The sequence below is a fragment of the Dipteris shenzhenensis genome, chromosome 33 (assembly GCF_047967505.1).
Source record: "Dipteris shenzhenensis isolate YYH24624 ecotype China chromosome 33, Dip_SZ_1.0, whole genome shotgun sequence".
Taxonomy (NCBI): Eukaryota; Viridiplantae; Streptophyta; class Polypodiopsida; order Gleicheniales; family Dipteridaceae; genus Dipteris; species Dipteris shenzhenensis.
In genome coordinates this window covers 5,356,860-5,381,615 of record NC_141628.1, presented here as the reverse complement: position 1 = coordinate 5,381,615, position 24,756 = coordinate 5,356,860, and the positions used below count along the sequence as shown (strand labels likewise).

General features: G+C 41.5%; 1 protein-coding gene across 1 annotated transcript; it reads left to right on the top strand.

Annotated features, from left to right (window-relative positions):
- Window positions 1–6,861: 6,861 nt before the first annotated feature.
- On the top strand, window positions 6,862–8,255 carry LOC147879577 (hydroxycinnamoyltransferase-like). The gene is made up of 2 exons (XM_087371402.1): window positions 6,862–7,291; window positions 7,362–8,255. Exons 1-2 carry the CDS (start codon window positions 6,866–6,868, stop codon window positions 8,253–8,255), a joined length of 1,320 nt encoding a protein of 439 aa, XP_087227528.1. The 5' UTR covers window positions 6,862–6,865.
- Window positions 8,256–24,756: the final 16,501 nt, after the last annotated feature.

The window sequence follows — 24,756 nt, the reverse complement described above, 5'->3', positions numbered from 1 at the left end:
GAGGTCCTTGTCTGTGGCCTTCCGTGCCACATACTGCAACCTGATTAGTTGCCATGGGTGGGGCTTGATTGTTTGAATTTTGAACATGAGGAGGAACTCTCCCCCTATAACTTGGATTATACGAGCATCTCTCTTTCTCATGATTGTCCTTCCCACAAAATGCACAAGTAACTTTAGGCAGGGGTGGGGGTGTTTTTAAAGTTTCCAATTGCTCTTTAATCATTTGCTCTAATTTAGAGAGCTTGTCTGTCTTCTTGGCTTTTGATTTCTCTCTTTTCTTGGTCTGTTTTTTCTTTTTCTTTGAGTGCTCTTCTTCTTCATTCTCTTCATCTGATGTATCATCTTCTGTATCATCACTATCCTAGTCTTCTCCATCAGTATCTGTGTTAGAGTCAAAATGTCTCCTTTTCTTTTGCTTTTTGGACTTTGACTTAGTGCCAAGTCTTCTTTCTGCCCTTTGGGCTACTTTAACCATGTTGTTGAAGTCATTAGCACCACCAAGCTAATCTCTACCAGCTACTGCAGTTCTTAATTCTTTGTTTAATCCTTTGCAAAAGTAATCTTCAATTGCTCCTGAGTTGGTTGCTGGGCTTGAGTGAGTCTTCTATTCAAATTTCAAAACATCTGAGCATAATCCTCCACTAAGAGATCTTTCTGCCTCATGTTTTGAAGCTTCTTGAGGATATCATCTTGCATTTTTTCTTTCCGAAAACGACTTAAAAATGCAATTTTCAACTCATCATACATGTTAAAATGAGCTACTCCATACTGCATTAACCAATTCATTGCCTTACCAATGGAGATTGCTACAACTTGCTCCTTTTTGGTGTCGTCTTGGAGTCTGCCAAAGCTGCTTGCTATCCACCTCAAACTATCCATAACATGGCTATCGGGGTCTTGGGCTTTCTGCCTGTGAACTTGGTTGCTTTCACGAATGGGTTCTACATTCTTGGTGGAGTTGGATTTTGAGCTAGAGCTTTGGCTGGTACTCTCCTTTTTGGTTGTGCAAGTAGTGGGTCGAAGTTCAATCTTCTTTGGGCTGCATTAACCACACGTGCAATAAATATTGGTTGCAAGAGTTCTTTTGAGGAATTCCTCTATTGGTGTAGATATCATCAATGCACTGAGTTGAGCACCAGCTTTGTATAATTCGCTGTTGCTATGGAGTGAGCTATCTGACGAGCTTGTTCCACTTGGTGTGTAATCTGGATTATGGAATATATCTTGTTGATCCTAGTCAATTTGGTCACTGCTTCAACACAAGCTCGATTACGTGTGAAGTAGACATATCCTATTTGTCTTGGTGATAATGGCTCCTAAAATCTATTTGACATGAGTCGAAATATCCACCATGAAAGAAAGGAATGGAGAACCACGGTCACTGGCTACTGTCGAGTTGCTTGTAGTGCAGTTTGATGAGTAATTTGCTTGCAATTCGTTGGGGCTTGCCGCCTTGAATATCTGATAGTGTTGTTGTTGTCAATATATTTTGTGGTTGGATTGCTATTGTTGATGAACCTTAGAAGAGCATTTGGTCCTATTGCGTAGTTGGATGGGCTCATCTAGTCAATGTCATGACTAAAGACTTTGACAACAATGTCGCTTGTCAAACTGTGTATTGTACTTTGATTGCCAAATAGTTGTTTGCTAGTGGTGTTTGTCGATGAGGGACGTTATCAAGTTGTTTCAAGCTTGTATGGTCGGGGAGTTGGATTACAATCCACTTCCTATTGAATGTTTAATCTGAGACATAGCTTTGTAGACACCTGACTTATCGATGTGTTCACTTGTCTGGAGTGTTGTGGTGGCTATCCAAGTGGTTCTTGTCATGAGGAAGCCACTTACACAAGTCATGAAGGATTTTTGAAAGTGGTGATCTCTAAATGACATCGCTCACTAAATCAGCTTGTATGTCATCTCGTGCTTTGCTAGAAGTCGTCTTTCTGACAATACGTTGTTGTTGTTTTGATTTTTTTTCAAGTTGTTGCCTCTGCTAGTTGATTTGTGTTGTAGTCATTGTAGATTATACGGTTTGTGTAGAATTGCTATGTAGCATCAACCGGTTGTCAAAGCTCAAACATAGATTAGGATCGGCAATAGTGTTAGTGGTGTCTCCAAAATACTGAAAAACACCTACACACATCCACTCCTAGCAATGAGAATGCCAAGGTCAAACTTAAATCTGACTAATGTCCAAAAAGAAAGATACAGTACAAAGCATACAAATAGCCGAGACAATTGTTTGTAGAGTGGAAATATTGCATATAGTTTTTATTACAACAAATAGCAACAACTCTCTATGCAGGAGGTGATGACCAGCTTATAACAACATCCGATGGTATTTCGTATAGTTTGTAGAGTGGAAATATTGCATATAGTTTGTATTATAGAAGATAGCAAAACAACTCTCTATGTAGAAGGTGATGACCAGCTTATAACAACATCCGATGGTATTCTGACCTTAGTCGAATAATAGTTGGAAAATAGGCGTAGTCCCAAAAATGATGTGGTGGATAAGGCCACTACTACATGCTGTTAGGGACAATTATAACTATCCATACAATTACAAAAGTATCTACTACTTGCTATTGTAACCCCCCATTACTAGAGGTCTACTAACCCTCCTTGGTTGAGGTCCACGAGGGTGGAGGAGTCATCCTCAACGCCCTCCCTTTCACTCTTCCCTCAACCCTCCACCATGTCCCCCTCCCCCCCCCCCCAAGCATCTTCCTTCCTCACCTCCTCCTTACCATCTCCTCCCCATCCCCATCCCCATCCCCCTTCCCCTCCCTGCCTCACCCCTCCCCTCCCCTCCCCCCTTCATCACCCTCCCCTTGTCTCTTCTTGCCCCTTCGTTCAATTCCCCCTCCCCTCCCCTTCTTTTCACTCTTCCTTATCTTCCCCCTCCCCTCGATTTCTCCCCCCCCCCCCTCTCTCTCTCTCTCTCTCTCTCTCTCTCTTCCTTCCCTTCCCCTTCCCTTCCCTTCCCTTCCCCCTCCCCTTCCCTTTCCCCTTGCTTTTCCCTCCCTTTCTGTCTCTTTCCCCCTCCCTCCCCTCCGTCAATAGTTGTAGCATGAATTCCACAACAACATGGATGAACTAAAAGCCCCACGGGCATATTCGTGCCATGTGGGCAAGTGCAGTGCATCCATCTCACCATATGTACCCATGGCCTTCCATTGATATGCCACTTGGGCAAGTGCAATGCACCCATCTCATCATATGTACAAATGGCCTTCCATCGATGAACCAAAGGCATGTTTGTGTCATGCCTGCATGGGAAACATCCGATGATGTGATATCACTCAGACTTTAGAGTATTGAAACTCTCAAAAGATGTGTATAAATACCATTATGATATCTTGAAGATTTAAGAGGATTCTTATTATAAATTAATGTCAACAATGGGCCCCACACACACACACACGCACACACACACGCATTTAAATTATTTTATTAATTTAAATTGTTAATAAGTTAAGAAAAAGTTAGGTCTCATTCTCTATAACATGTTACATTAAATTTTACAATTTTCATTTTTTGCACTTCCAAAAACTTACAAAATTCTCTTACTTTTTTATTTTAATTTGTTTCTTTAAGAGTGGATTTAAAAAAAAAAATACATCTTAAAGTACTCCAAAATATGTATACAAATGATTTTGGATAGTACACTTTCCAAAAGTACTTACAAAAATGAGAATTGGGCATTACACAGTCCAAAATAAATGAAATGTGTGTTCATTTATAGTTCAAGATAACATTATCAAGTGTTTAGTAGACTTAGAAACAATTGAGTAGTAATGAATGGTAGCAAACATTTCTACCTATATCCAATTTTGAATATTGGCCTTTAACTAGTTCCATTTCTCAATAACGCCAACAACAATATCTATTGAATTTCCCAAGCTAATGGTGGAGTTGGAGCAAATAGAAGGGGAGAGGTGGAAAGTGTGAGGCTTTGAAGATTCTCTTCTAAGGAGGAGAGATGACCTTTCCAAGTGACACAATTAGTAGTGATAAGAGAGATGCTCCTAGTGATAAGGAGGGTGAGAGAATTGTGAGTGATAGGATCAGTAGAGAAGACAGTGATAGGACTGTGAGTGATCGGATGTGTAGGGAACGGAGTTAATGTGAAAGAGAGTCTAAGAAGAGTCAAACTCTGAGTCATAGGATGGGTAGGAAAGAGATTGAATGTGATAGAGGGTTCCACTCTGAGAGTATTTTGCTAGAAGTATAGCTATAGTTTAGGTCCTAAATTTCCTAAGTTGCTGCAAGAGACTCATTGTGGAGACATGTAGTAAGACAACATGCAAGGTGACATCCCTTAGGGGGTGCACTAATGGTAACGAGTGATTTCAGCCACGTCTATCATGGCTACGATTCCACTAGGCTGGTAGTTAAAATTACTAGCCACCACCAGGCTGGCAGTTAAAATTGCTAGCCACCACTGGGCTTGCATGCATGATTGCTATGAGTGCAATAAAAATTACTAGTCACCAAGCTTGCATGCTCAGTAGAGAACTAGAGTGCATGGTAATGAGTAATTAGAGCTTCATGATTTACCTTTGTGGGAATTACTACCCGGTGGTGGTGGCTCTCATCAGCCACGTCTGTTGTGGCTAAGATTCCACTGGGCTGGGAGTTAGGGCTGGGAGTTAATTACCAGCCATCGGAGTGGCACCACATGGTGTCTTCTTCATGATTACTAACCCGTCTGGGGTGGTGCCTAAGATTCCACTGTGATGGCCTATAATTAATGTGGATGGAACCCCCCGCTCTAGCCACCACGGTGGCTCAAACTTTATAATCAATATAAGATCTGTGCAAGGCATTTCACTACATTGCTCTCATCTGCCCCTGCTCTGCTACTTTGCTCCACACGCTCTGCTACTTTGATCCACACCCTTCCTCTAGCTCTTTTCCACCCCTGCTCTACTTTGCTCCACGCTCCCTCCTTCAACACTCTCATCTTCAGCATGCCTACTGCCACCCCCCCTTAATGCTTTATGATCCCAATGTTATTTTATAAGGTGATTGCGTTGCACTCACCTAGAGTAGAAATGCTGGCACTAGTGGAGACCCTTCATTCCCACAGTCGATTCCCCACACATCTGCATGTCACCACCTTAGATGACATGCTCACAGAGGGCCTCTTTATGGCTATGCTATATGGCCCCCTACATGTCGATGAAGGCCTCAGTATTTTCAAAGCAGATTACTCTCGACTTGTTGGGGGGGCCGCAATCTGAGTCCTGGCTATGTGCATGCTATTCAACCTCTCCATTTTATCCTCCTTTAGCTCCCTAAAATTTTTTAATGCAACAAGCTAGACTTGGCTCTCAGCAATTGCCAAGTTTTTATAAATGTAAGATCCTCTATATGCAATATGGCACATGCATGTATAGAACTAGGGAGACACTGTGTCTCTCTTGAATTAGATGATGTCATGCTGGATCTTTATTTCAAGAGCTATGCGGTATTCAGAACAAATAGATTATGTCTCATTATTACGCCAGTGTGCCTTCATGATGTCGAGAAAATTTCTGATGAGAGCGCAGGTCCGCACAAAATTCAAATATTCACCTAGAAGTGCATCGCATCGTGGCCCCAAAAATAGTTTTGCGATTGGCTATACCCAAGTAAACGTTGACCCAAAATATTTCAATTTGATTTGAAATTTGGAAGGTTTACCAAGGATGACTATTATCAATGCTTTTTTCGATGCCGCGTGTTTTCCCAAATACCTTTTCGACACTAATATCGATGCTATCCAGCAAATAATGCTAATATAGACGCTAATATTGACAAAAATATGGACGTCGTGACTTTTTGGCTGTAAAATCAACGGAACGATTCTGTCCAAAAAACTAAGTAATATGCATCGAAAAGAAGCATCGGAACAGGAGCTAGGTAGTAGTGAGCCTTAAATAACTTCAAGAGCAATAACATTCAACATAAAAAATCAATGGTAAAATATCTTAGATATAACTCAAGCTAACAATCAATGAGCAAACAACCCTCGAGATAGTTGAGTGCTTGACTAAGACTAAGTCTTTAAAAACTTAAAAAGCAAATAACATTTAACATTAAAAGATAATGGAAACACATTTAAAATTTAACTCAAACTGTAACACACAACTCTCGAGTTGAGTGCTAGCCTAAGTCTTTAAAAAGGAAGAGAGCTAAAGAAAATCACCTAACATAGCTAAAAGTAGCAAGATGTGGATGCAACGAATTGTATGCAGATGGGCGAGCAAACCTGAGAGTAGGTATCCGTAAGAATAAGAAATTCATACATACTTTTCCCATATATGCTCCATGTTCTTCATACAAAGAAAGTATTCCTATGAGTAAAAGAGGATAATTTATCGAATACATTTTAAATCTAAAAATTTGGATTTTTTAATATCAAGATTTGTTTTGATCAAATTGATGTAACTTAGTTTGAGGGATAGTCAAATCACAAGGTGTCATTTCTATCAATGTAGGTATGTGCAATGTTGATTATGCTAAAGGTCTATTATCTTCATAAAGAAGAAAAGTACATCTAGTATAATAACTTAAGCTGTAGGGCTCAAATTTGTGAAACCAACTTTGCACTATAGAGCCAACACTAGGAAAACACTTTTCAATGGCTACAGTCTTTCCAGAAGACTTGAATGATTCTTTCTGGTAGTGGAACCATGATTCCTAACACCTTGAAAGGCTCTTGTTTCTCGCGGAGAGGCTCCATCAACATTCTTGCCTTTGTCATTACTAGGTACTGAGGGATCCTCTTAGTGGATGCATGATCCCCTTAGTGGATGAATAAATGCTCCTCTTGGTGGAACAATAAACCATTACTCTCTTCTTCCCCTTGGCAACCATGACGGGTACCATAGTTACGCTCCGTGAGTGCTCGTGTGTCCTACCATCTACGCCTACACAGAGGCAAGGGTTGTATCTTTCCAGCCTCGACCTCTTTTGGCGAGACATCGGCTATAATTTGCGGCTCATCTTCTACCGAGTCGCATCCAGCGAATTCCCGGACTTTGTTCGCACGTTGAAGGAAAGCTTGTCGACCGTTCTGGTGCATTTCTTCCCATTGGCAGGACGATTGGCCAAAGGTGAGGATGGGAGGTTTGTGATCGATTGTAACGACGCCGGCGTAGAGTTCGTGGAGGCGTCCATCGATGCATCTTTCGAGGACATGGGAGAGAATTTCAATTTCAAGCCCTTCTTTGAGGAGCTGGTCCGGTGGGGGCATTTGAGGCGGTCAGATCGCAGCGACGTGCCACTGCTATCGGTTCAAGTATGTGCAAATCTGATCACCCTCAAGGTCTACTAAGTGATATGTAATTGACGGAAAGATTTATTTGCAGGTGACGCGATTTGAGGGGGGCGGGGCAGCGGTAGGGGTGAGCCACAGTCACGTAGCGATGGATGGGTATTCACTGTGGCATTTTATGGTGTCGTGGGGGGAATGTGCGAGGGGGCTGCGCATCTGCAAACAACCCATTCACGACAGGACTGCGTTCAAGCCAGACGAGATTTCGGAAGACACAGCGAAGCTCCTCCCTTTCAATCTGGTGCCCTTCCCCAGAAGAGAAGCAAGTCTGCTCGTTAACACAGTGTTTCACTTCAGCTCCGAGGCCCTCCGCCACCTCAAGAAGATGGCTGCCACGCATCGTGAGCCTTCCTCCTACGTGGCTCTCTCTGCTCATTGCTGGCGCCATGTCACCCTCGCCAGACAGCTTCCTCTTGACACAGAACTCAGCTTTGTCGTTATCGCCAATTGGCGTTGGAGCCGTGGCACCTCATCGTCCCCCCCGCTCGTCTCGGATGCATACTTCGGGAATGCAGTCACCTGGACCAATGCTTGCACCACTGTCGCACAACTCCTCTCTGAGGACTTCCCTGCCACGGCATCTCGCATCATGGAAGCCCTTGACTCATGCACTAGCCTTGACACCCTTTATGGTACTATCCACTGGCTTGAGCTCCATGACACTCGTCTCGGGCTTGATGCCCACTGGTTCCCTGGGACCACCATGAATGTTTCTAGCTCACACTGCTTCCCTACATATAATGTTGACTTCGGGCAGGGTAGACCTAGCTGCGTGCGACCTGTGCGTCTAGGACGTGTTGGAGGTGAGATGTGTATGTTTCCTGCCAAGCCAAAAGGAGATGGAGGCATTGATATGTGCATTAACCTTGATTCCCCAGCTTTGGAGAATCTTCGAGGGGATTCTCTCTTCATGTCCTACTCATGCTAATGCATCTTGAGAATTTTCAACCCCATTTAAGCTATTTAGAGCTCATTTCACAATAAATGTAAGTCTCTAAGAGAAAGGAAAGGTGCCTTGTATATTCTCAATTAGATTAGTGATAACATCCAAACTTCAAAGGTGTATAAAAGATCTTATTGAAAATGGTGAAATTCAGCAATGGAATATGCACTTGTGTCCTAGACTCTTCCATGTCAACATGCCACATGGTAATCCAAGACACAAGGCCACATTAATACAAACAATAGCAACCATAGGCAAATCTCCCCAACTTCAATTAACCCAAATGATAGTTATTCAAACTATAAACAACCTTAACCACAATCAAGTCACCATGGTCATACTAAGACATCATCAAAGAATATGCTCTAAGAACATTGCTTAGAGGAAATTCCAATCACACATACTTTGTAAGTTTTAAAGGCTCCCAAAAGGCTATTGTAGACCTAAATTTGAAGAGGCAACTTCATTATTTATAACCTCTAATATGTAAAGAATGATGTACATTATACCAAATAATGAGTGTTCATATATTGTAGTTTTCTTTGCAAATGAATGGACTAGTATTCATCTTGTGCACTCCTCTCTTTCTCACTCTCTCCATCTCCTCCAACATTTTAACCTAGCCTCCTTATGTGGTGATGTGAGCTCGACCTATTCTTGTACTGCCATGTAAGCCATTGCTTTGTCAACGCTTTGACGCATCGTGTCCCTTCTCTTCCTTCGATTGTGTATAGGACTTCATCCTTTCTATTCTAGTTTAGGAGTCTTGCAAATCTAACTTTTGGATCTCTAGTTACATATGACCTTGAGATTTTACAAGGTTACTTCATGAAGTGGCCATCTTTGGGAGATTTGTAAGATTTGGTGGCTCATTTGGTGTTTAGAAAGGAAAAGACTTGGTTCATTGAGTGTTTTAAGAGAGGCAAAAGCGGAGGATATCATCCTCTCTATTTTGGTTAGAAAGCTCGCAATTGCGACTTTTATAGATTTGGTTATGGCCTTTAGAGTCTTTTAAAGGTCCTTCCTTGATCATTCATGTCTGTGAGAGATTTGTAAGCTCCAGTGGTCGATTGAGTGTTCTTCGAGAGCAAAGATAGAGAGAGATTGAGATTTCAAGGGTCATGGAGATTACCTTTGATGTCAATTGGGGAGAACCACATGAACTCATTCATTTGCATCACTTGACATGCATCTCAGCTATTGGTCTTCTTTGTCTTCAACACTTTACTATGCATGGACTCATTCATCTGCATCACTTGTATATCTCAGCTATTGGTCTTCTTTGTCTTCAACACTTTACTATGCATTCTTTGAGGCAAGATTTTGTAGTCAAGGCTTTGATGTATTGAGCCTTGGATCTTATTATAGATCTCATACAAAGATTTTAGTCACTAAAACTCTCTTGATAGGCTTGCATCGGGCCCAAGGTCCCCACACAAAGCATACCTGTGAGCAACAATAGGCAACTTATTGAGCTATGAAAACCACACCTACTACAAGCCTATCATGAGCTCAATGGTCGAGGAGTTCCATTGCTCCTCATTTTCTATTGAGCCCATCATTACTATCTCTAGTGTGCAACTCTTTTGTAGGTTTGGCTTGTAGGGTCTACCTGATACTTGATATCAACACTATAGAAGAAATGTCTATTAGTTGAGAAAGATAGATGAGACTTTCATTAGCATCTTCATCGACCCATCTTCATCATCCTCATTGTTTGTGTCATCATCCTCACCACTGACTCTTGGCTTGCATAGCCTCACCACTAAGGGAGGAGACCTTAGCAACCATATAGCTAATTGACATGTGGTAGTCATGGATGACTTTCTCAAGTTAGTTTCGTTAAGAGGCTAAACTTTTATATTGGTGTCGAAAGTTTATATGACCTAATAAAAATTGGTTTCAAAAGTTTGTATGACATGTGGTAGATAAGAATACGCAAGATACCTCTTGACCATAAGACACATGGTAGATGGGCCTCTAAAAAATTAACATGTGGCATGATTGTCAGATCACCTTATCCAATGACATTTGGTAGCTAGTAGCTCGACATGTGGCACTCTACCATGTCACACATTCTTGTCAGCATGTGCATCATCAACAACCACCCAAGACTTTCCATTATGCTATAGGCACACAAGACACATCATGAGCATGCTTCCCAACCATAGCATGCAATGTGTACATGCACATAAATGACATTAACAATGCTCGCTATGCACATCCCTCCACTAGCACAAAATTTCATATGCAACTATTTGCCATGTCATCATTTTTATGCACTATGCATTAAAATTCATTATTTTTAATTTGATTTGATGGTAGCCTAGTGGATGGGTAGATGCCGATCCACAAAAGCCTAATTTTATAGACTAATTGGGAAATCTAGTCTCTTTAACTTAAGTTATTGGTACAAATAGGTGCATCAATCAAGTTTTATTCAAAGCCTAATATTGCCTATTTTTACAAGCCCTTATCTTGGTCGTTTTGCATCCAAATTGAACTAAGGTTTCAACATAAAGTCTATTTTTGGACATTATTATTCACAGTAATAATCAGTGCACGAATTCAAAAGAGATTCTAACTATTCTAGCCATATCTTGTTAGTTGTGTTCAAAATTCAAACCCATCTTCACTAACTTGTTCAAACACATCAAATTCCATCATTATAAAGCCATATTGGCTATTTTTAGATAATTTGTCCATAGATTGGTCAATTTTAATATGTTTTCAGATGTATTTTTATTGGTATCCTTTCACTAAAGAAATTTCGTGAAAGACAAAATAAAATTTTTTAGTTGTGTAATATGGATAAATCACATGATGAGATGATATATTTGGACCAGATTAGTGAAGTTGATGGAAATTGGGAAGCCCAAACTTGTAAACATATTCCAAATGAAAAAGAAGTGGAATATCATTACTAGATAAGACCGAACCCAATTTTATATTAGTTTTACACCTGCTACCCATATTATTATTGAATGGCCAATATCATATTGGTATTATATTGGTGGTAGACTCAATAAGAGATCCAATAGATGCCTGCCAATAGAAGTATTGACAATACAATGCAAACATATTGCAACTTGTCATTCCACCAATAGTATTATATTGATATTAAAATGAAATCTCTAGCATCATCAATGTACATGCATTCAAATATTGTTATAAAGATACACACCACCTTCACTTGCAAAAGTTGACAAAATCCATAATGGCGTACATATAGTTGGGCACAAAAATGTGAAGTCCTGCTTTCATAATCTAGTAAAGGAGGTTTACAAAATTTGGGAAGCATGACTTAGTGACATAAATATGACTACAAGTATTTGTGTTTACAGGAGCCTCTAGTAATCCTTTTTTGTTCATCATCAAAAACTTTCCTACTTGTTCAACATATGTATCACTTGCTATTGCTTTCAGGTCAGGAGCAAGGCCATCCCCACCTTGAGTCACTAATGCACTAATGCTTTTCCTTCATCTATTCGTTGCTAAAAGGCCCTGATGAATTGACCTCTTAAGGGCAAAAGGGGGTGAATTCTGGTGATTGAATACTACTTTAGCCACATCTTATATGAGGACTTGAAAAAATGTCTTGCATCTAGGTCTAAAGACCATATTCATAGTGATCCAATGGTAAAATCCCATTCCATTCGATCATCCGCTTTATCAAAGTCCACCCTCAAAAATCAAATGTCTTGTACTTACTCATTAGTAAGCTCCAAATCCTCCGATAAAGTAAGAACGGGTTCCAAAATATGCCTTCCTTTAATGAAAATATTTTTCTCCTCCTTATTCAAAACTACATCTTTCCCTTTAATCTTAGAACTAGGGCTTAGAAAAGTTCTTGTAACAAGTATTTAACATGGTTAGGGGTCTCCAATTGTCGAGCTTCTCCTTGGGCTCCTCCTTTGGGATTAGCTAAGATAGTTGGTCATGTCTACAGCCCCGGTCCTTTCTCTAAGATAGTTTTTTTCCATCCAAAAGTGTTAATCCATATCTTCTTTATATTATCTTGAATATTTTGGGATCTAAAAGAATAATGGGTTAGCTTTGCATAAGGATTTAACACTCTTCCTAAGGTTTCTTGGATTATTATCATAGAAGGGTAAGGACATTAGTGAGTTGTGACACATGCTTGAGGATTACACCTTAGACTTTTAAAGTTTTTTTCTTACCAACTAAGAAAATTTAGCACAAGGGAAAATTTTGGAAATTCAACCCAAATGGGTGCTTTTGATGGAGAAGGAATATCCAAGGAGTAGGAGAGGTCCCAAAATTGAGCAAAAGGGCTAGATCCTAGCTATCCAGGTCCCATTCTTAACCACAACATGTGCCATCTCAGCTTTCTCAAAAAGGGAAAATTAGGTACTCATTATGTAAAAGTCTAATTCTTGGAGCACCAATGGCCTAATATCTCGAACACTAATAAAACCTTGTTGACCTAGGTGTTTCTTATCCATCCCTCTAGGTCACAAGGGGATTAGGACCATGAATGCAACCTAGCACTCCATTAGCAAAAAATCCACTTTTTCATCTCATTCAATAAGAAAATATGAAATTTTACTAATGGATCTTACTTGAAATTTCTTCCACATCCTTCTGATTTGATCTTTCATCTGCTAGGTTGTCTCTATTTCCTTTGAAGAATTTGTTAGATATGCTTAGTGCCCCACCCTCCTGGTAACCACCAGTGGTCCAAGGTGCTCAAGTTGTAAGGCCCCTATATGAGGAGAAGCCAGGTGTGAGCCCGGGACACTGGATGGATCATGACTTGCATGTTAGATGAGGTCTATCAATGAGATCGTTGATGGTAGAAAGGTGATTGTGTGGGAGCCCCTTATTCTTGCTGGGGCCTAGGGGCCACCTGGCCCCTAGCTAGGGAGTCTCAAAGGGGCCAGCGGCCCCCTGGTGGGGGTTCGAGGCTGAGAGCCCCTAAGGCGACGGTATAGGAAATATTCCTTGAATATTCCATGGACGACTAGTCGGTTCCAACGACTAGGTTGACTGGTCAGCTTCATCGACTAGGTCAGTTCCACTGACTACATTGATTTGACTACCGCCTTCATAGCTATAAAGAGGTGACCTCCCCAGTCCATTGCACCAGATCAGATCCTCTAGCAGAGATCTTCCAGCTAGTAGCTCTTCACCTAGTATCTGACTAGATCGCCATCTAAGCTCCACTGTGGGAGCGCACGGGTGGATGGAGCCATCATCTATACTACATCAGTATTGAAGGAAAATTTTGTTCATCTCCAGTTTGCTGTGTACTCTCTATTCTTTGTTCAATTTCTATTCCGCTGCCCCATGTAATTTAACATGGTATCAGAGCCTGAGCAGCTCTAAGGATCGAAGAATAGAACAGAGGCGAGGGCTTCAATAGCATATGAAGTGATGGAAATAGGAAGAGGCTCAACAGGAAGCAGCTCGAGTTCAGCACAGTTGCTATTGCACCAACAATCTAGGCATTGAGCATTCACCCACCAGCCTTCACTGAAGGCAAGCTAGACGGTACAAACTACACTTTGTGGAAGTTAGAAATTATTGCTATTCTGGATTCATATGAGCTTCTGGAGACAGTACTGGGGACTGACCCAAAACCACAAGGAACCCTCGACCCAGCAAATCTGGGGAGTACAATACCTCCTAATGCTGACCTTCTATGAGCTTGGACATGCAGGAATGCAGATTCTCTGTGTGCCTTGGTTACAAGTACTACTGATAGTGTTTTGACCTTGATTCAGCATACATCTAAGGCAACTGTGGCCTGGAACATATTGAAGAGTCAGTATGAGACGCAGAATCAGACAAGGATCCAGAACCTGGGAATCACCTCGCAGCTGAGAAGTTTAATGAAGGAGAGACAGCAAAGGTGTTCATAACCTGAATCAAAAATCTGTGTGACCAGATGGCTAGTGTTGGGATACAAAAGACTAGTGAAGAGCTAGCTCGATGGTGTCTCTGGATATGTCCACCAAGGTTTGATGGACTAGTAATAGCGTTTAACACTCAGGTGAGACCCCAACCATTGTCATTTGAGGAGTTCTGTGCTTTACTTATGGAGGAGGAATTCAGGCTTAAAGCTTGAGATGGAGGTGGCAATGGGGATGCCGTGTTCTCTGCCACTGCGAAAGGCAAAGGTGGTTCCTCCACCAAAGGTGAGTCCTCTACTAGTGGTGACAAAAAGAAGAAGGGCGGCAAGACAAAGTTTCAGGGAGAATGCTTCTACTGCAAGAAGAAGGGCCATGTGATTGTAGATTGCCGCCGAGTCAAGAAAGCAGATGAAAAGAATGGTACCTTGAAGAAGATAGATAAGGAGAAAGAGACAACTAACATAGCGGAAGCAGAGTTGGATCTATTTCTAGCCATTGAGGAAGAGTGTTCCTCAATTCAAGAAGCGTCAACCACTGATTCTTGGGTGTTGGATAGTGGTGCCTCCCGTCACATGACCTGCAAGAAGGGTCTATATTGTTCCATGCAGCCTCTATAAAAACCCATCACTATGACGGTTGGAAATAATGTAAAATGCCTTGTTGAGGGTACAGGTATGGTTTCATTTGTTTCTGTAAATGGAGATGTTAAGAAACTATTTAATGTGCTGTATGTTCCACAAATCAAGAGAAATTTGCTATCAGTTGCTTCCATAACTGACCTTGAACATGAGATGAGCTTCAACAAGACAGGAGCAAAAATTTTGGATAATGCTGGCAATCTTGTTGGCACAGGAGTAAGGAGGAACAACCCGTATGAGCTAAGCGCTCTTACAGCCACCACTGGAGTGGGCACAAGCAAACTTTGGCATGAAAGATTTGGCCACATTGGATTTGCAGTGCTGAAGGAGATGCAGACGCAAGGTATGGTTGCTCATTTACCTGCAGTAGCAGAAATCAAAGAACCATGTGAAGCTTGCATGATGGGCAAGCAACAGAGAAAGGCATTCCCACAAGAAAGCAAGAATAGAGCAAATGCTCCTCTAGAGTTGGTGCATGTTGACTTGTGTGGTAAGATGTCTACACAGGCCTTGGGGGGATCTTCCTATTTTTTTATTGATTGTCGACGACTATAGTAGGAAGATGTGGGTGTACTTTCTTTGCGAAAAGGCTCAAGCTTTTGGTAAATTGAAAGAATGGCTATAGCTTGTTGAAAATGAAACAGGGAGAAAAGTGAAGAAAATCAGATCGGATGGTGGTGGTGAGTTTGTTTCTACAGAGTTTGGAGATTTTTGCAAGAGCAAAGGGATCAAGCGACAAACGACGACACCACATATAACTCAGCAAAATTCGGTTGTTGAATGCCGAATGCAGACCACCATGGAGATGGGGAGGTGTATGTTGAAAGGTGCTGGACTGCCAAACCACTTTTGGGCTGAGGCTGTCAATATTGCACTTTACATCCTTAATCGCAGCAGCTATACAAAGGCACTCTTATGCGCATGTACCAGACAAAGAGAGAAACAAGCTACAACCAAAAAGCACCAAATGTATCTTCTTAGGCTATTGTGATGAGAAGAAAGCCTATAAGTTGTATGACTGAGAGGCAAAGAAGATCATAGCGAGCCGCGATGTGGTGTTCAGGGAGGAGCCACATGCAGTGGAGGCAGAGAAGAGCTCTTCCACTTTATCATCAAGTGAAGAGGTAATTCACTATGGACCTATCCCAAGAGCTATAAAGGAGGAGGAAATATCAGATGATGAAGGTTTAAGTCACCAACCTATTGTTACACCACCAGAAAAGCCATTGCCTCGATGGGTAAGGTAGCTCTACGACCATGATAAGCAGATGCCTATGTCTGTTGAGCAGCATGTAGATGGACCAAGGCGGTCTCAGAGAATTGAGGAGCAAAGGAGGGCTTCTGCTCACATAGTCAATATGGCCTTGATGGCTAAGATTATAGTAGAAGTAAAGGAGCCTACAAGTTTGGAGGAAGCACTTGTAGACCGAGATTGGAAAAATGCTATGCAAGTAGAATATGACAGCATCATGAAGAATGAAACTTGGGAGTTGGTAGAGATCGACCACCTAATAGAAAGGTTATTGGCACCAAGTGGGTTTGGAAGGTAAAGTACAAGGCCAATGTCCCATAAAGTACAAGGCCAATGGGACATTGGAAAAGTACAAAGCCAGATTGGTTGCACAAGGATTTTCCCAGGTTGAAGGGTTTGATTTTCAGGAATCTTTTGCTCTGACTGCTAGAATGACCACTATTCGCTCAATACTATCGGTGGCTGCTCATAAAAAGTGGCCAGTTTATCAAATGGATGTTAAATCAGCATTCTTGAATGGTGACCTCAAGGAGGAGGTGTACGTGGCTCTCAGCCACCTGGGTTTGTGGCCCCCCATTCTGAGAACAAGGTATGTAAGTTGAAGAAGGCTCTGTATGAGCTGAAATAGGCCCCAAGAGCATGGTACCAACGGATAGACAAATTCTTTCATAAATTAAACTTCAAAAGATGTGCCTCAGATGCTAACTTGTATGTGTACATGAAAGGTGGAAAATCTGCTATTATTGTTCTATATGTGGATGATCTCCTTATTATAGGTGACTTATGAAGACATGATCTAGCAGACTAGAAAGGCATTGAGCACATAGTTTGAGATGACAGACTTAGGCTTGATGCACTACTATTTGGGGATTGAAGTCTAGGAAGAGCTAGGCAAGATCTTCATCTCTCAGCAGAAATATGTAAGGGAGATCTTGAAGGCATTTGGTATGTCTGAGTGCAAGAGATAGCTACACCTATGGAGGTAGATACGAGGCTGTCTATGGAGGATGCCTCACCACCAGTAGACATTGGGAGGTACAGAAAGTTGGTCAGCAGTCTCATCTATTTGTGCAACACCAGACTGGACATCAGTTTTGCTGTGGGCGTTTTAAGCAGGTTCTTCAATAAGCCCCGGGAGAATCATTGGAATGTAGGTATGTGAAGGGCACTCTTGATTATGGCATCACTTATGGTAAGGGCACTTCCTTGGCTGGTCATTGTGATTCAGATTGGGCTGGAGATGTTGATTCTAGGAAATCAGTTTCTGGATATTGTTTCTCTTTAGGTTCAGGTATCTTCTCTTGGATTAGTAAGAAACAACCCATAGTGGCATTGTCTTCTACCGAGGCTGAGTACAAGGCATCATGTTTTGCCGCTTGTGAAGCAGTGTGGTTGAGGAGGATCTTATGGCACATGGGAGTGCAAGAGGATGAGGCAACTATACTGAGGTGCAACAATCAAAGTCGCATGGCCATTGCTAAAAAGCCAGTGTTTCATGTGCACACAAAACATATAGAGATTTAGTATCACTATGTGCATGATTTGATCGAGAACGGGATAGTGGAATTGGTCTACTATCCAACAGAGCAAAATGGAGCAGATATCTTCACCAAGGCACTCAGGAAGGATCAACTTCAGGGTCATCTTCAGAGACTCGGCATTGGGCCAAGAATGTAGTTCACTTGCAGGTGGACATTGAGGGACTCTAGTACTCTATTGAGCATGAGATCCCAGTGACTAGTAATTTTTACTACACTCATAGTGATCATGCATGCTTAAGCCAGGTGGTGGGTGAGCGGTGGCTGGTAATTTTAACCTGCCAGTACGGTGGAATCATAGCCATGACAGACGTGGCTCATGATAGCCACCACCATCGAGTAGTAATTCCCACAAAAGAAAATCTTGAAGCCTAATCACCTCTAATCCCTCATTACCATGCACTCTAGTACTCTCCTGATCATGCAAGCCCAGTGACTAGTAATTTACTGCATTGGTAGTAATCATGCATGCAAGCCCGATCATGGTAACTAGAAGCTGAGTAATTGCAGGCCACTGCAGTGGCTGGTAATTAACTGCCAGGCCAATGGGTCTTAGCTACCACCACAGACATGGCTGGGAATCTTAGATTCCACCACCTTTAATCATTCATTACCATGCAAGTCAGTACTGCTACCTTGAATTAATCAAAATTTGGGCTAACCACCTCGGTGGCTCTCACCTTGACAGTGTAGTCAAGCTACAAACCGCTATTCCATTCCCTTAACTGTTTCATCTTCTATCCCTCTCAACCGTTTGTTCTCCCTTGCAATCTCAAGCCTCCATTATTCCATTTCCTTCATTGCTTCATTTTCTATCCCTTTCGACCATTTCTTTCTCCGTGGCAATCGGACTGCAAACTCAAGCCTCCACTATTCCATTTCCTTCACTGTTTCATCTTCTATCCCTCTCTTCCTGCAACTTCTATCCCCTCTCGTAATGGACCCTGCATAGTCCAAGAACTCCTCACACAATCTTTCCTCCCTCTCTATAGCACACTGCGAGAGCCCCTCCTCCCCTGATCTTCAAATCGTGACATATGGGAGCTCCTCTCTCGCTCTTTAAAAGCCCAATTTGGATGCTCTCCAAGACTTCACCAAGTTGGTATAGGAGGTGAACGTGAAGGAGGGGCAACTAGTCTGTCAAGGTCAGAGGATTACCATCAATGAAAGCATGACTGAAAATGCTTTAGGAATTTCCAGAGGCAGTTTGCAAGCACACTTTTTTGAGAAGCAGTGGAAGAGATAGGATATTCTAGATGTATACCCCAACGCTCGCTCAGATTAGTAAAGATGGTGGAGTCAAGATTTCAAGCTTGCCAACAGACCTCCAAGATGTGCTAAAGAAGACTATTCACTTCTTTTCTGATACAAGAGGAACCTGCAAGTTCTAGCAGGTTCAAGCATCAGTAGAGCAACTGAAAGGATGTGATGTATCTTTCTCAAGGGCAAAAACTCTGTACACAGATCCAAACTCTCTACACCGATCCAGCTACAGTGAATATATGGCACATCCAAATAACTTTGGAATGCTTTTGTTCTATCTAAAAACGATGTGGGATGGTATCCTTCCTCGTAGAAATAGACCCAGAGAAGGAGGAAAATAGCTGCAAGGAGGACATGCTTCGGTGGTGGGTGTATTACTTTGAGTCGGCAGAGACGATGAATATTAATTTCCCTGGCTATTGTTTTCCCTGCTCCTTTAAGGTACTTGTCGAGCTCATGAGAAGGCACAATATAGAATGCAAGCAAGTCCCAACGTGGAATAGTGGAAATGCTAAGCTTCGATGTGTCAAATTGATGTCATAAGAACAACAAAAAACAATGTTCTAGCAATGAACTCTATCAAATCTGATCACAACCAAGTTCCAACATGGAACAATGGAAATTGCTACACCTATGTATCAAAGTGATGCCATGAGAACAAATAAAAACCATGTAGTGGCAATGAATTCTATCCGAACTGCTCGAAACCAATGACGAATCTTGAGCTACTGATCGTGAAATTCTTGGATGGCTTGCTCTCCATCAGCAAGTGGCATGTAACAACCATATTGCATGCATGATGGTCAATGAAATGGCAATGATGTCACAGTAACTGGTTCACCTGGCTACCCCAAACTTGGATGTCCACCTGTGAGCCATTGCGCAACAAAACACGAACTTTCAATGAGGGCACACAAATAATCTCTCGCGAAAGGTTGCAGCTAAAGCAGACGGACGAATGGGGTCTTGAGTGACTCGTGATCCACTACAAGAAGCACACTAGTACTCCACCAACGGTGCAATGAGGTTCATGAATTGAAGTACCCTTGTCATGTGTACCACATATTTGAAGAGTGCTATGAGCACATGTTATGGATGGTTTGTGAGTGTGTACGAAATATCATAAGTAGCTTTTCCTTGTAGCCAAGTTCAAAGACTTGGCGAGTAAATGCCGCCTTCGATGTTTCTCGAAGGCTACCGTTAGGAATTGATGCGAGAATGGTGAAATCAAACACCGCTAGAGAATGCTTTATGCTCATGAATGATATATTCTTTGCAACATACATGACCACACCACCATCGAGGAACATCGAACGAGCTAAGGTGTTTCTTCTCTCCGCTACGAAAGAAAACTGTATGCAACATTTCTTGTTTAAAATGTGCTCAAAGGGTATGTTGGGAGTATGTTGGTTAATGCTTACAAATGCACTTGAGACTCACCGTAGCTTGGTCTTAGGGTTTGGGCCATCCCCAACAATGATCTGGTCGGCTACAAGACCATCTAGATATACTTTCACAATGACGAAGGCAATGGTATCCATGATGGCTGCGAAACTAGCACTCTGCGAGACTGCATGCGGCTAGCACGACCAATGAGATGTACACGCTGATAGGTTTCTCGGGGTAGAAACACATATCACCATCAAAGGTCTTGGCCTTTACCATGCTAGTGGTTGCATCAACATGAAGTACTACATGAGTAGTGCCACCTTCACCACTGCGAGGTCTCCTAGAAAGAGCAAGTCCCTCATTGCTATAAAAAGCATCCACTATGAGAACATCCTTCAATTGGAGCACATAGGCATGAGGCACATGTAGGGTTACCATTTGACAAAACTCCCTATTTGTTAAGTCCACTCTTATGTAAACAGAGTAAGAGGTATTCGTGGCCTTGTAAGTACCATATTTTGCCAACTTTGCCTTCAAATGCAAAGGGATACCCAAGAAACTCACATAAGACATTTTAAAGTATGTCGTTCGAGACGTTCGTCACAGCCGCATTAATCTGAACAGAATCATCTACTGCAGAGTCGACTCCTCCAATCTGATCCACCAACAAATAGCAACACTCGCGAACAGAGCAGCCCTACAACAACGGCGGAGCACAACTGGCATATTCTTGAATTTTGCAACAGATGCTTCAAGCATGCTTCATCACAGAGGCAGTTCTCGAACGATGTGCACAGCAAATGAGAAGATTTGGAAGGGTCACGAAAAAACAACTATTGTGAAGGCCTTCGGCGATAGCAATCCTTTTTCACGAAAGAACTGGAAAACATCCCGTCCTCAGAACAACCGCACAAAGCATGGGCGGGAAGTCTAATGAAGCGATGCAACAGTTGCATTTGGACATAGAGCACACAGAGCCCAAAGAAGCACAAACACTCGGAACATGAAGCTTACAAGACATCAGAGCTTCTGGGAGAGAAGAACTCTAGAAGCCAGTACTTGAGCGTTTAACACAAACTCAGCAACTTCAAGTCTCAGCTATGTAGATCGTGGATCATCAACATTCAAGGACATGAAAGCACGATTCAAGATATCCACAAATCATTGCAAATTCAGGGTTGTAGCACTTTATCCAACTTAGAGTGCAAAGCCTAACCACTAAACAAATGCTAACTTTTTGTGCGACCCTTATTCCCAATTCCTCCCAAACACCGGCGGGAATACGTTGCTTTAGATATATAACGATTCTGATAGCCACTTTACCATTTGGGCACCTTTCATGGAGAGCCTTGCACACTGGAATGTCAAAGATTGAAGCTCAAGGCTAGTGTTCACAGAAAAGCTGCAAACTATATACAATGAACTTGTAACATTTTCATTTTCACTCGTAAAAGATATTTTCTCATTTTCGTAAAATGTACAAAATTTTAGGCAATTTAGTTATATTTTAGCTTTAAAAACGACAAATTCTCAAGAAAAACCGTCAAAATTTGAAACCCCAAGTTTTGTGATTTGTTGAGAAAAATGGTTTCCTGTGAACACTACTCAAGGCATATTGGCAAATTCCAACATGCGAACGAACATACACTTCTGAATTTTCAACTTACCCTCCCCTTCTTAATGGACATTTGATTCTTCTTTGATCCCTTTGTAGCACTGAATGAAAGAGGGACCCTAAGGCTTAGTGCACACGCGAATTCATAGTAGCTAGTGCAATAGCCACATTTTGTTCACATGGTTTAATTTTGTTGGTAGCTTCGGGCATTTAATGCACATATGAGGAGCTTTGCATAGACCTCTAAGTATGGAGAAGGAGCTCTGCATCAGATTCTGTTTAACAGTTGGGCACAGTTGTAGCACACTTTGTTGTTCTTCTCCATGGGATTCACTAGTGGGTCTTGCACACAATCAATGTTTAGTATCACCAAAGCACACATGAAGATTAAATAGAAATCGAAGTACAACTTACACTAGACATAGCATCATCGACACATGCATCGGATTTCTTGGCGTCATCTAATTTCATGAGCTCTGCATACGCCAAAGACAACATACTACGAAGTCAAAAACAAAAGAAAGAAAGCAATTCAAGAATGCACGACCTTTGCGAAAATTTTTGCTTCTTGTGTCCATAGAATCCGCACATTTGTTCACTGCAGCCATTGTTACTGGTTTGGCTTATCCACCACCGAGATTGTGATAGGAGAGGACGATCATAGAACGAGCACTCAACATTTAAACACTCCAAACACTTACCACCATCGTTATATCACAACATAAACTGACAAGGCCACATCGTGAATGACCACTCAATGGATTGTGCCATGCATGGCTGCCAAATAGCAATGGCCATCACGCACACTACTATAAAACACCAGCAAGATCATGTAGACCACCTTGGACATTCAATCAGTTGATGAAGGAGTGATTGCAACCATCACGCCGACCACTTTGGGCATACAAAATTCAAGGAGGTGAATAACTTGAATACAGAGCGCCTTGGACATGCAAAACTCAAGGAGGTGAATAACCCAAAATTGCCATGTGCCCACGAAAATGAAAAATTCTCAAAATTCTATTTTCGCTTCTGAAAAAGTTGAAGCAGCAATTAGACCTACAACCCCCCCTCCCCGGGGCAGAGGTCGAAAATTCAAGGGATCCAAAGGATTGTAATCTAGTTTTGTTATTGTGTAGGGAAACAAGTTGAAATGTTTAACTCATACGGATTCAAGGGATTAAGTTTTGAAAAGGGTTGGAATATTTAGCTTGATGGTGGACATTGGGGACCAAATTGGAACTCTACAACATGGGTAATCATTTCAAACCTTTTGAAAAGAGTAAGCCATTGTGATTGCAAGCTTGATGTATGGACATAAGAGTGTATTTTGTGTGAAAATAGATGTGAAATTTCTTGTTTGGACCACTTTATGCATAGTTTAATGGGTACTGATGGAAATGAAATGTGTTATTAGGGTTAACTTTAATGTGATTGAAGTAGTTATGTTAATTTTACTAACATAACATAATGGTAGGTGGGAAAAAGCCCTTAGCAACCTATAAATAGTTACAAACAGGTGTTAATGAAACCAAAGAGAAGTGCTGCATAACTTGATCATCGTGCTTGATTGAATGTATTTGATTGATTTTATTGCATATTTTTCTTTGTGAGTGCATATTTTTTCAATTGTAGAACTACTCTACAATTTACAAAATGAATGGGTACGAATACATGAACCCATACTGTAGAACTACTCTATAACTACTATACACCAATGAGAGCACTATCAAACAGTTCTAACTAATGGGACAAAAGCATGACCCAACACAAGTTTACACATGGTCCCATTATAGGGAATCATCCCTAATCAATCAAGGGCACCTACATAAAGAAATTGATTGGAAGGAAGAGATAGAAGTAATGGCCCAAGTCATTTGAGACTTGAGAGGCAAATCTCTAGCAATTAAGATTCACTAAGTATAGCTTTTAGAGGTGCTAACACCAACAAAAGAGAGGAGCAACAAATGTTTGACTGAGCAATGCATAGAAAGCTTTCTAAGGTGTGCAAACCAGCAAGTAAACAACTTTCAACCCGAGCTCACTACATTGACGCCTAGTACCTTGGCTATTGTTGTGGTAGGAATTTGATTTTTGCATCATCCACAAGCCCAAAAAGTCACATGTGGGTTTAGATTGCTTATCTTAGCTTCTATCACCTCAAGCCTGACAAAGATATCTGAACGCAGCTTTCATCTGCCTACAAGGACACCACCATGTTGACCCCATTTCAAATGACCTATGTGCTAGAGGTAGTTATGCCATTAGAGTTCCTACTTAGGAGTCTCTAAGTATTAGCCAAGCATAAACTCTATAAGTGTAAAGCCATCCAATTTATGACTTAATGAGCTGGCCAATTCTTAATGAACTTCAAGCAAGAGTAGCATGGGTCTAGTAATTGATTCAATGATGACACAAGGTGTGACTTCATTGCCATATCATCCCTCCCTAAACATCTTACCAAAGGCATGCTTGTTCTCTTCTATAATACCCAACTCAGCCCCAAATGTCGAAGGGGTTACGAGTTAAAGAAAACAACACCTATTAATAAAAGCAAAATGAAGCCTTGCGATGTTGTCACTTACCACTTTGGCCATTTATGGGAAGGCTTCACACATGAAAAATCTCAAATGGTTACCAATCGCACATTATAATCATTTTGTGAATCATGCACAATATCACTAGCCTCTTCCAGGTGGCTATGAGACCACAAACAAGGAAAAGTAAAATCACTTCGTATTTCACTTGTGCATGCAGCTTTACCCTCCCAAGTAAGTAATCTGTTTTCCACTTCCTCCTCTTTGCTGAAGATTTTGAATGACATTCTATCCCCAAACACCTCAGCCCTAAGACATTGTTAAACTTAGCTACGAGATGACAAAACTCAAAACTCTAGCATAGCACCAGAGCTTGAG

Excerpts from the sequence above, each read along its gene's own strand:
- LOC147879577 (XM_087371402.1), top strand. The coding sequence starts at position 6,866 with ATGACGGGTACCATAGTTACGCTCCGTGAGTGCTCGTGTGTCCTACCA. Across the intron at positions 7,292-7,361 it reads TGCCACTGCTATCGGTTCAA|GTGACGCGATTTGAGGGGGG; the intron begins GTATGTGCAAAT and ends ATTTATTTGCAG.